The following is a 13,324-nucleotide window of genomic DNA, read 5'->3' as shown; positions in this document are numbered from 1 at the left end:
GTAAGTGGCATGTTGGATCTCGTATTAAATTGTATACTGTGGGTCATCGTACCGGGTCGGGAGAGACGTGAATCGCTTTGCTCACGTTCTCGTTATCATCGCGGAAGCATAAATCGTCGTTTCCCCGTCGTGAACTTTCGTTCTCGAATCTGGATCAGTGCCGATTATTTTTTTGCGCATTCGGTGCGCGTTTCAATACGTTCGGTATGTCCAAAGGCGCCGCCAATTTCAATTTCCACGACGCAATCTCACGGTATTGCGGAAAATAGGAGAAATCCGGCGAAAGTAATACGGAGTCTGTCGCGACGTGCGTTGTAATAATGCAATATGTAATAATAAGGAGACGATAATGACGCTTCACGCGTTTTGTGGGTGCACTTTGCGGTGGCTGTGCGATATAACGTATGTACGCAATCCATTTTCGCTCCTTTAGCTACGCTTCTAAATCACGCAGCTCTAAGTTTATGACGAAGAAACGAGTTAATTTGTCCTGTGCAAGAACGGAGTCTCGTAAATTTAGCATGGTTGCGCGCTGAATTGTCAATAAGAAATGTAATCTGTACAATGTAGTAATAATAATAATATTTTTATGAAGCAAATTTGAAAACGGGTGGAAGATTATTTCTTGAAATTGAACTATCAAATTCATAATATCAAATTACACACAATTTGAGTTATTTTTAATAATTTGTATAGATCACCATGTTGTTCTTACTCAATATGTCGTTAATTTACCTACAACTGAGTTAAATAATTTATTAGGTGTTGGAATTAATTCGTAGCGTTTTTTAATGAAAGAATGTTATTTATTTCACATGAGCATTAAAAAATACATTAATGAAAGTACTTCCCATCACTTGTAAAACGCTACGAATTAATTCCAACACCTAATAATTCAAGAAAATATATTTAATTGGACTGAAAATTTAATTTATTATTAACTAAATCCTTGATATATGTTTACTTTGAAACTAAGCCATTCAATCACAGAAATGGATTGATTTGTATTTTGATGTGAAGTTAAAAATAACAAAATATTATTTAACTCAAAGGATTACTATCACTTCTTTTTCTATTTCATAGTATAGAGATCTTTTAAAGTAGAATATAATAAATAAGTTAAAAAATATTTATTTCAAAAATTAATACATATTTCGATCTTAACTGAGAAACTATAAAAGAAATGTAAAAGACTCTCGTAGATCGCGTCATGAAAAAGCAGCCAATTAACGTGCCAAACATTGCGCAAGTCAAAGTCGAAGACGTAAAACTACGCGAATAACGCGATCGCGATGTTCCCACCGTCGATCACCCATTCGAAACTGTATCTCGTGATTGTTTCATTGTCGCATTGAACGCGGGTGGTCTCGCCTTTCGCGAGAGCGAGCGATGCAGCCGAGGGCACCATAATGCATCGTCGCCTTCGCTCGTCGCGGGTGTCGTCGCAGTTTGTCGTACATACGTTGAGATGGCAAGAAACGATGGCGCAATTATTCCTCGCCGCTGCCTCTAACTCTCTCTCTCTCTCTCTCTTTTCTTTGCCATGCTTTTTCCTTGGCTCGTGTATGTCACGAGCCGAGCCGTAATTGTTTTAACGTTTTAATAACCGCGCCGCGCCGGGTCGCCGAAATACGCCCGTCGCCTTCACGTAAATATAGTGAAATGAAACACCGTGCCGGATTGTCAACCGCCATTGCGCCAGATACTATCGTAACTCGTATGTACTCGGTATGTACAAACAAAGTAACATTTTACAGTTTTGAATTAATTTCATCGTGTCATTTCAACCAGTAAATTCATTCCGTAACTACATTCCATTCTTTTCTGTCACAACAGTTATTTAATCGACGTTTACAAAATTCAGCACTTTTAAAATTCGTATAAAATTAATTTTTAATATACCTACTGGTTATATTTTCGATTGAGTATTATATTTTTTATGATTTAGCACTTTCAAAAATTAATTTTTTTATACACTTATACAAATTATAGTTTTTGATTGTTATTATAATTTAGCACTTTTGAAAATTTGTACAAAATTCTATGTTGAATTTATATAGGGTAACTTATATAGGGCAAATACGCCGCGCTGGGATTTACGCCGCAGAAGTCAGAAAAAATAGAAGGAATTGGGGTAATTTTCCCGCAACTACTCTTTCTGTTATGTTAGTATAGTGTTACAATTTCAGTTTCTTACTATTAATATTAATGAAATTATTGTGAGTTGAATCGATGTATCACTCTGTTAAGTAGCACCATAAATTATAATCTACATAAAATAATTACTGTAGGACGTGCAAAAGACTTAGTGATTATTTAGTGATACATGAGTGTAGAGGAATAATAAAGCATGTTGTACAACAAAATACAAGTACTTTGCTCTTGTATTCTTTGTTTAATTTGTTGTCTTGTATATCCTACTTGTTTGGGATACACGGAATTTTTAGCAGGCGGAATTTATGCCCAAAGCATTCAAAGTGCGCAGATTGAATTCAGTGCACTAAATGCAATAAACGCATTACATGAAATATATATTTCATGTCATGATACTTGTAATACATGTGGGAAGATTGTAATTATTATTTATTACTTTATATACATATTTATTATTTCTTATTCCTTAATAAAACTTTATAAACGCATTTTATAAGTTATTGTGTCATTTTTCATGAGCCGTACATACCCCCTCCCTCCCCCTATGAGTAGCCACATATCCCACCCCTATGGGATATACGCAAAAATGCAAGGGTTTAAAAAAGTTCATTTTTTAATACGAAATATAATATTGCAGATTTCTAATATTTTTTTCATAATAGTAGACAGTACAAAGTTTTTACTGACATAATTCGTTTACTTTATACATAATAAATAATACTTAATAAATTAAGTTTTTGATAGGTATGACGTATATACTGAAGTTCTACCCTAATTCAGTATAATGGAATACTTATTGAAATTTGGTCTCAATTAATCAACCCTCTAAAACAAGTCAATGAGAATTCGTGTTGTGAAATATAATTTTAATTATTCTGACACGCTGTGTGGTAAATTCGAGAGAAGAAGATAAAGGATTCTCTCTCTTACAATTATAGAATCTCTATTTTGTTCCGAATGACTCTGATGATAATTGATCCATTAGTGTTGTCCTGCCATTTCGTGCCGCAAAGCCTGCAAGCCTTTAATCGTGTCACAGAACACTATTCTAAATTATATATTACAGTGATTTGTCTATATGTGAGAGAAGAGATATCGTTCCAAGTTCTAAACATTCTAAAACATTATTCTTCATTTCTATTAGTCTTTCAATTATGTACTTTATTACAACGATTTTATTTAAAGGTATATTCTTTTTTACTTTTATTTTTATGAATATAACTAATTTATAACCTTAATTACTATTATTTATATTATGACATTTTTCATTAATTATTGTGGTATTTCAATTCCATATAAAAAATAACTAGCCACTTTCTTTATATTAATGCTAAATAGTGTTCTGGAGAAACAAGAAATATTTTATTACGCATTTATTGTGAGAAATGATTGTTAATTTGACAATTGATTTATATCTTGCAATACATTTACCGTTAATAAGTATCGTGTCGTCGCACCTGGTATACAGTTTCCATTCAAGGAAGTCGAAATTAAAGACAAGACGGACGCGAGAGTATTAACGAGTCTTGATCATCATGATATTCGATGGTGGATGTAATTGCAATGAGAGTCGATTTGTGGTTCGCGTCGATTGACGAGCGAAAGCGTGCGTAAATTTGCGGTTGCTATATATATATATATATATATATATATATATATATATATATATATATATATATTATACTTCATTCATAAAGAACACGTTGAAATGAAACCAACATTCGCTCTCTTATACATCGTATCATACTTGTTTAAAGTTACACATATGGTAATCATCGTCGGCGGCATGATTACGTGATCTGTGATTATTATTTGCCATGTAGTGCGTTTAAAAGAAAATCAAACATGCACGTCTGGATCCTTTCGATTTTAACTCTTAATACACATGATGATTTTCCGGCTCTTTACTACACACGATGGGTCTTCGTATTTTGGATTAATTTTTCTCTTTAATAAATATACAAAAATTATTAAGAAAAAAAACCTATTAAAAATTATCATTAATTTTTTATATACTTTAAAAAGTATATTTTAAGTATATTTTAATATCTTTAAAAAGTATTTGTAAGGTTATGTATTTAAAAAATTGTACATAAATGTTATAATATAAATGTACTTGATATTCCTAGTTTTTGGGACAAAAGAAATGTGCAGAACAACCAAACAATGAAATAAATATGAAAATCTTTAATTTTTATACATTTTCAAGATGATTCTCTTTTTCGTTGCTTATTATTCTTACAATAGATCTATTATTTTTGATGAGACATTAAATAAATTGCAACACGGTCTTTTCGTGACGTGTAGTGTTTAGAACTACTATTCACGACCTATGTTGCGACTATTTCGCCTTCACCCTTTTCAAGCCCTTTCTATCTCGCTAATTTTCTGCAAAGAGCAATTTTGTTTCCAGGCGGCCATTACGATTGCTATAATAGCGCTCATCAGACCCCGCCGCCTATCACCTTTACCTTCATCTTGTCTAATTACAGGTCGCGTTTATTGTTTCAGGAGGAGAGCGAGCTCTCGAGCAAGCGGTGGGCCAGTGCGCCCCGCCGCCCGGACAGCCCCTGCGTCCTGGGGGCACCGACGTCTAGGGAGGTAAGTCAAAGTCACTTTTACCCTGAATTCAGTTTTGATGTTCCTGAAATTAACGTCGAAACTAGACACATTTGTTTTTTAGAGACAACATATCAGCAGATGCCAATTTGTTCTATTTAATGTTGTAATATTTAGGCATCGTAACATTTATGCATTTATATCCGCTGCGTTCTGTCAATTCTTTTATTTTTTTCCTAACGTTATTATTTAAAAAAAATTATTTGTTTTGTATTGACATATTATACTTTGATACAGATACATGTACGGTATTTATTAAAAGATTATCAATTAATATAGCATCATAAAAATTACATAAAAATTGTATAATTATTCTAAGAGAATGATCTTACTAAGTATTTCAAAATTTAATTAATGTATTTAAAAACAATTTTGTCGGGCCATCAAAATAATTGTAATATTCCGAGAAAAATTTCTGGTTAAAAATGAACGAACCAGAAAATTCTGTTTATACATCAATCAGTCCTACATATTACATAATATTGTTTTATATATTTTTTTAAGATTTTATATTTATAATATAATATGATATAATATATAGTGTATGATATAATTATTTCGATGGTTTAACGAATTAATTTTCAGATTTATATCTAGCTAAAATTTTAAATATTTAACGTTAACTTTCTTTTTGGATATGTTCATTTTTTTTAGTATATATTTTTAGCAATGCTAATCTGATCGATCCAGACTTTATATTCGAAACAACTTGCTGACGATTAATTAAGAATTTCTTCTCGATACGTCACGCCGTATGGCAGATACGTCCGATAACAGAGACATTCGCGTACAGTTACCCGCAAGGTACGTCATCCTCGCGCGATCAGGTGTCGTTGCTCTTAACGGACATTAAAATTTCCGCGCGATTCTTCATGCCGATAAAATCTCGCCTCGGTCGGACGATGCACGTATAATAACGACCGTTTCGTCGCTTCAAGCGCTTCGTTCGTGAAACACCTCGCGGAAATCGTCGCATCGTGGACGTCGGTCGTACGACTTTCGCGAATACATGGCGCCACCCACAGGTTCTCTATGATGGGTGTGACTTCATGTTGGCATTCGCGATGCACATTAAGCTGCACGAGAGGACAGGAACGTCGCCGCTGCCTCTTGCGAGTATAGATACAAGTACGCTTATAGATACTCGTTCTCTTTTAAGCTTTACGACGCCATCGGCGACTCGCAAATGTGCAAATCTCGGCGGTAAAAGAGAATTCTGTGATTGAAATCGGCTACCGTTTTGCTTGAAATAATTTATTAGGAGAAACAAAAAAGTATGCGATTTATGTTTATTATATTATAATATAAAAATTCTCGTACAAATAGATAGAAATGTTCCAATTTATATAAAAAATCTGAGAAATCTTTTAAAAAGTTATAAAATTATTCAAGAGCTCTGAAAATTCAGAAATACAAAAATTCCGAAAAATTAGAGAAAAATATTTTACCAGGGATCTTAAATGTAATACAAAATTACTGAAATATTTAGGATCGCTCAGTAATTTCAAAAGTAAGTTTTCGATCAATATTTCCTTATTTACTCCGCGTTTTATATACCTATTTGTAAATTTATATGTAAGTCTAATTATATGGATATTAGTGGCCAACGCGATCTGGTTTTGATTCTATTCTCAAATACATCGCGTTCATATAATTCGTCGTTAGGGCAACGTAGGTACGTACGCGCCGTCGTTCTATGAAGCAATACCTTGGTAATAAAACGCTCTCTCGCTCGTGTCCGTGACATGAAATATCGTGGATCCTTTCACGAAACGAAAATAGAGAATCGTCAGCACGCTCTGGGGAACGTATTCAAGATCTTCCAATTGCGTTCCGCGCGATCCGGCTGTTACGGTGACTGAGAGACGCGATAATGCAACGTTGAAGGACATGGTCGACGAATGTCATTCGTCGCATCAAGTTATAAACTATGTCATTTCAAGCCAATAACTATAGATGCCTCGGAGCAGTCGAAGTTGTGTAAATGGTTGCAGTAATTTTGTACAATTAGTTTAAGTAACATAAAATGATGACAATTAATTAAGATATATAATTATTCACATCCAAAAAATACATATTGCAAATACTACTTGTTTCAAGTATTTCAAAAACTTTATATAACCACGAATTTATCATAAATTCATCAAGCATTATTTTGAATGCTAGTAAATTTAATACTTCAATTATAATATGAAATTGGACCGATGAGAATAAATCTAACTAAGTAAGAGGAATGCTGTTTGAAATTGGATCTTAATGTTTAAATATTTCGGTGTTAGTTTATATACATACCTGATTTTGCATATTGCGTACCGAAATCTGTTTGTCTTGAGACATAATTTAATAATATTGATGCTATAATAAGCATCTGATATATATTATATATATGTATTAGCATATAATATTTAATCAAGATTATTAAAATAAAATTAATTCCATTTTTTTATTATATGTATAAGATCATCTTTTCGATCAATTTTATAATATTCTTCAAAAGAAAATTCTGGTTTTTACAAAATTCTTGTTTTAATGAGTTTTACTAAATTTTTATTAAAATTTGTAATAAGTAAACACTGAGAGAAAAATGCCAAAGTATTGCAAGGCAAATGTTATTTATGACGTTTTCTTCGAGATTTATTAGTTGAAAAAATTTGTGTTGTTGAAATATATCTCATTAATTGTAAAAAAATAAAATAGATGGCTTATTAGGAATAAAATACTAGGAATAAAATTTTATTTTTGTATTTAAATAAAGATTTATTTTAGTGAAATTAATATATTTCTCGCAAATAAATTATTTTTTTCTCAATATACTATTTTTTTTCTCGGTCACAAAATACACTGAGAAAAAAATAATTTATTTGCGAGAGAATATATTGATTTCACTAAAATAAATATTTATTTAAATAAAAAAATTTTATAATCTTATAACCCGACTTGAAAGAAAAAAATAAATTGAATAATTACTTTTCTTAGCAACAAAATGATATTTTTCTGTGTGTATAATTAATTTAAATGACATAAACCTGAATACAAGAATTTTTGCCATGAGTTAAAAAGAGATATATTTATAAATAATATTAGGTGAAATATCTCCTTGTATTTCTAAAAAATGAAGAATTATCAGTTAATATGACGAGCACATGAAGAAAGGAGAGAAAATTTTAATCCCGCGTCTACAGACTGCAGAAATGTCCGAAGCCGATCTCGCGACGCGAGCGACGCGTACCATCTGTTACGACAGCATTTCCGGTGTCGATGCGCCTCGCGGCTGGCACGTGTCAAATCACGCGAGAGCAACGTGAAATCACAATTTGACTTGCAAGTTTTTGTAAGTCCGGTCGCAGATTGGTCACGGAATCTTGTACTTTAGAAAGCATTTACTCGATACACAATTACTCGTTAACGATAATGTCAACACATCGCTTCGTACCGCATAATTTTGCGCTTAAGGCGCACAATAAAAAAAAACCGTTGTTTCACGTTTACCTTTATTCGCCCGAGGATGGTGAATTGACCGGATCCACGCTCGTGTGTGTCTCCTAAAGAGAATCGCGCGATCGGCTGCTGTGCAGCCGATGCATCTCGCGAGGGGAGAGGGGAGGAGGCAGGAGGGGGACAGGACATTAGCGTTGGGTGCATTCGCGCGAGGCACCGGTTGCATCGGGTACGGTTCAATTCCGTTACGCGGACGTAAACCGCCGTAGGCTTCCCACGCCAATTAAACATGACTCATTAACGGGCAGGGGAACAGTCGGTAGCCCGGGATCGATGCTTGGTCGAAGAGACGGCGAGTACAGCCGGGGGAGCCCTTCCTATAACTCTCTGTCGCGGCAGTGCAATCGGAACTAATCTCTCGACCGTCCTCTTCTCCACTGGTTGTTGCAATGCGATATTACGGCGCGGATAAATCGGTAATCGCGTCAGAGCGACGCGTCACAACGAAATATTTATAGTCGCGAGCTTGCGATCATTTCGCTCGAATCCCTTCGTATCCCCGCGGAACGCGAGCGCTATTCTGACATCTAAATTTTAATCCGTTCTTCGTTTTTCGCTGGAATGTAACTTCGTAATGGATAACACAATTGTTGTTGCTGTTGAACTCTTCGGAGCTGACGATGGGTATATTAAATTTATTTAATTATAGAAGAAGAATTTTTCTTTATTACCTTCAGCATTACAGGTTAAGAAGGAGACATGGTTCACAATTTTATTCTTATCCTCATATCATTCATCCTTTATGTTGACTATTTTTAAATCTAATTGCTACACTATAAAAAGAGTTTGCATGATTGCATTGGAATTCTAATTGAAAATGGATAAATTATAATTTTCCGGAAGAATCTTTTTCTTATTTTTTTTTATCTGCAATAAATCTATAATAACACATTTTATACTTCTCCTGATCGACTCAATTATATAAATGTCTCTTTGTTATAAATGTCAAACAATTTAATTTTTTTAATGTTACATCTGCAAAAATTTGGATTACTCTAATTAAAAGTATACTTGATATTTTTTTTTTTTATAAAAGTTTATTATTTTGGTTTTCTGAAATTAATTAATTTTATGACACTAGAACCGTCGAAGGTGCTAAATTGTAATTTCTTCTATTCTTCGGTGAGAATTATTTGATTTTGATATTATTTGTATATCATTAGAATTTCTATTATATTCATATATTTTCAATATTCTGTATTTCATACAAAAAAAAAGAAAGTAAAATGATAGTGAAGTCAAAATGGCCTCATCGGTGGTAATGTTAATTACAGATTTTGGCGTCAGTTTCGGAAAGTTAATAGTAACGTGACTGAATGTGATTAAACGATTCAGTTATATCTATGCTGATTTCATACGAAAGCGAAATATTTAGTATCAAGGATTTCTATAGGCTTTCTCTTTTTTTTTCATATTATTTTATTTAGCACATTCTCATTTTTTATTTATCTGCCTTTCGGAATTTCAATCAATGTGATTTTTATGGAAATGTCGAGTAGACATTTAGAATTAAATCGAGAAAGAGAGAACGAATCTAATATTTGTTAATGACTTAGCTATAAAAATGGCATGAAATGATATGAATCGTAAATAAATTATACCAAGAATACGATAATGCGGATATTTTAAAGCGATGCGTACGCCGTGGCTGTTTAACCGTCAATGGTGAATGAAACGTCTATTTAATCGATGAATAAAAGCGTGCGGTTTTTCCGTGAAATCGATAGTCATCGCCGTAGGGCATTCTCGCTTGCTTTGGCTATTCGCTGTCAACTGCAACAAAGTAACGGGACGCACACTACTAACAATGCCTTTACTGCTATTCTCCTCTGGCATGCGCGCTTTAGCATTAAGACCTGCTTCATGCGAACGGACTTTTATCAGATAGCGCAATGCAAAACGGGCACAATAGATCTTAAATTATTTTTGATCGTGATATACGTTGATTAATGCGGCCGCCAGTAATCGCGAATTGTTTGTCACAGACTGACACGCGCGGTTGTATCTCCGCCGCGCGAAGTAAAAGTATCGTATTTATTCAGACTAAACAATATTAGACTTGAGTAAATGCAATAAGCGTTTATATTATGCTGCAGAATAGAATATAGAATTATGTCCATAGAGCTTTACAGATCCTGGAGATCTTGCGATTAAATTAAAATTTCGGGCTTCCTGTTATATTTTAATTATTCAAAAAGATCGAATGTATTTGTAAATATATTGAAACTAGGTATAGAAATATTTTTAATCCTCCAAAGCTGACGGTGGATCGATTTATCGGACTTTATCGGATTATAAGTGTATTTTTTTTTGTCAAACATATGTTTGAATTATATAATTCAGTTTTCTTTATGTGACATCTGAAATTTGAATTACTCTTATTAAAATGTATTTATTATTCATTTCTTTTTTTTTTTATGTAAGTATAAAGTATGTCATTTTGATTTCTTGAAATTAATTAATGTATTTTAATTAACTAAATGGAGAAGAGGTTTTACAGAGCCAGCGTCTGTAAAATCAAACTCAATAACTGTGTTACAGATTTTGATGTCAGTTTCGGAGAGTACAACTGCGCTTAATATGAATCTATTATTTATAAAAATGTTAACTATTTAAAGCCTCTTATTTAGGGAATTGTTATGCCATAATAATGTAAATTATCAAACTGAAAAATCGAAGGATCGCAAAGTATATAATGTGCAAGCAAGGAACAAGACAGGAATAGTTGTCTAAATTTGCGGTTATTTAAAGAGAGGATTACATTAAGTAGACATGATGTTTATGGCGACTAGACACGGTGTATATCACAGCGTCATCCTCGCCTTGTTTCTCTCCAACACTTTACCAGAGGAGAAAATTCCGCGACCTGTGAAACGGGCCTAACGGACCCGATATTCTTCCCACAGCCCACAGTAATCTCAGCGGTGCGATGTTCCGCGAGAACTTGGAGAAAAGACGCGAGAAGACTCCGACGATCGGCCAACCGGCCGATCGTGGCGACGAGGGTGGAGGAGGACTCGGGGTGGAAGGAGGGGTAAATTATTGCCTGTGCATTCGGCGATCGCTTCCGATAGTCGTGGATTCCTTCGTGAGCCTCGTGCTCGTCGCCTGCCTTTGGCAGCCGTGGAATCTTCTGTCGTTCCGCCACGGCTCTCCTCGCTTCTTCCCTCCGTCGCCATCGTCGTCATCGGCGGTGGCGGCGATGTAGAAGAGACCCGGCGGGGGTGCCCGTTAAGGGCAAAACCTGAAAGGCGAACCTTCGGTAAAGAGCTCCGGACTGACGGCGCAGCGAGATCAGACCTGATCCGGAGGAGTCTTCTCGCGGGATAATAGCGCGGATAGCCGCGAGAGTTACGAGTCGTTGGACGGCTAATGTTGGCGTCTATCACTCAGAGCGGCGCTAATGGCATCGGCAAGCCTCCTAATGGTGAGACCTCGTGGTCCCAGGACAGGTCCAGTCTCGGACGCGTCTCTGTTTCTCGGTAACAGAAGTTATCCGGTATCGCGTTTCACGGAGAGCTTTATTTACGGACGATTGACGTCATTTATAATGACGATTCTTAATTGGATACAAAATCAATACTCACTATACTAAAGTGTTAATCCTCTTTCCATCGTAATATTGTGCGCTTTAATTATAAGTGAAAGGACTTAATGAGAATTTATATAAATCTGCGTTTCAAAGAATTATAAAAGGATACTTATAAAGGACACTTTAAAAATTCGGTCAATTGTTACTGCGTAAAGTAACGCAGTAACGTTACAATGTTATCTGCCGCGAAGCATCAGGCTTATTCGAGGTTGATTATCCGTAATAATAGTTTTCGCATTTTATGGAAATTCGAAACGCCACCTGCTCTTTGCAACGCGCGCACGTGCGCGCGAGGTAATCAAAGTTACGGACTTTGCATTGCGTTTGACCCACTTGCAACGTTGTTGCATCGATGAATCTTGTGGCCCGCTGAAACGAAGAAACTGGGACGCTCGGAAGTAGGATTAGCCGTAGTCATCGTCTCGTTGTCGTCGCCGTCGCCGTCGCCGTCGTTCGTCGACGACGACGGTTCGCGTGTCGGGTCTGGGATTTATGACACCTCGCGCCGGCTGGCAACCGTGCGATTTCTCATTGTTAGAAACCCGGAATCTCTGCACCCACATTATCTGTCCGATTTCTAATTTCTGATTTCACATGGCCAGGCCAGGCGATGTGGGTAACTAGGCAAATAGCGACCCACACGAGGACTCATCATCGCGCTTATCGATTATCTATCGACTGTTCGATTATTGTAAACCGCGTGTGTATATTGCATGTATTTATGGATTTGAAGCGATCTATGACTTTGTTTCTCGTCGATGATCCTCGTGGGCGAGAAGAAACGACGGCGGAAAAGAATGATGTTTGAAGCTGAACGTGGGCAGGTTCGAAGTCCGACTCTCTCGAGTCGTTGGACATCGTTGAGACGCTTTCAGACGTCGCTAGTGTCTTTCTTTCTCTCGATAAAAGAGAATGTCGTCATCGGACGTTTCTACGAGCATGTCTTCTAGCGTAGCAATGTGTTTCCAATTCATTAGAGATATTTCGAGCGGCGGACTGCAAAGAGACACGGAAAGGCACGGCGTTGCATTTGAATAGTGGTGCAACAGAAACTACTAGGTAGCTTTCATCTAAGCTGCTTCGAATTAGAAAATCCTCGACTACGTGGAGAGAATAAGAAAAGGGAGACAGAGAGAGAGAGAGAGAGAAAGAGACAAAATTTGTAACGAGAGAAAAGTGACATTAGATTCGAGGAATGTCGCAAATGTAAAAGTTTATTGAACAATACAATTGTACGAATGATCCTTTCAGAATTTCATTTAACGAAACTTGCATTTCTTGTATTCTGTTGAAGTGACAAATGTTTCAGTAGAAACGAAATATATATAATTATTCTACATATTAGTTCTGAAGGTTGGAAAATTCCAAATGGAGATTTGCTATTGTTATTTATTGTTTACCGAAATTCCTACTTTAGAAAGAAAAGTATAGTGATAGCAACTATAAACCATAAAGCCAACT

The 13,324-nt window shown here is 35.4% G+C and overlaps 1 protein-coding gene across 1 annotated transcript in view; it reads left to right on the top strand.

The window, feature by feature from the left end:
* The window catches only part of LOC105149261 (uncharacterized), a 433,940-nt gene that overhangs the window by 150,088 nt on the left and 270,528 nt on the right, over positions 1-13,324 (top strand). Inside the window, exon 3 of the mRNA XM_087409169.1 lies at positions 4,666-4,755. Within this exon, the coding sequence (XP_087265295.1) occupies positions 4,666-4,755 (90 nt within the window). The remainder of the gene's footprint in view (positions 1-4,665; positions 4,756-13,324) is intronic.

This window comes from Acromyrmex echinatior, chromosome 1 (genome assembly GCF_024713525.1).
Source record: "Acromyrmex echinatior isolate Ae372 chromosome 1, ASM2471352v2, whole genome shotgun sequence".
NCBI lineage: Eukaryota > Metazoa > Arthropoda > Insecta > Hymenoptera > Formicidae > Acromyrmex > Acromyrmex echinatior.
This window is presented reverse-complemented; position numbering and strand designations above follow the sequence as displayed.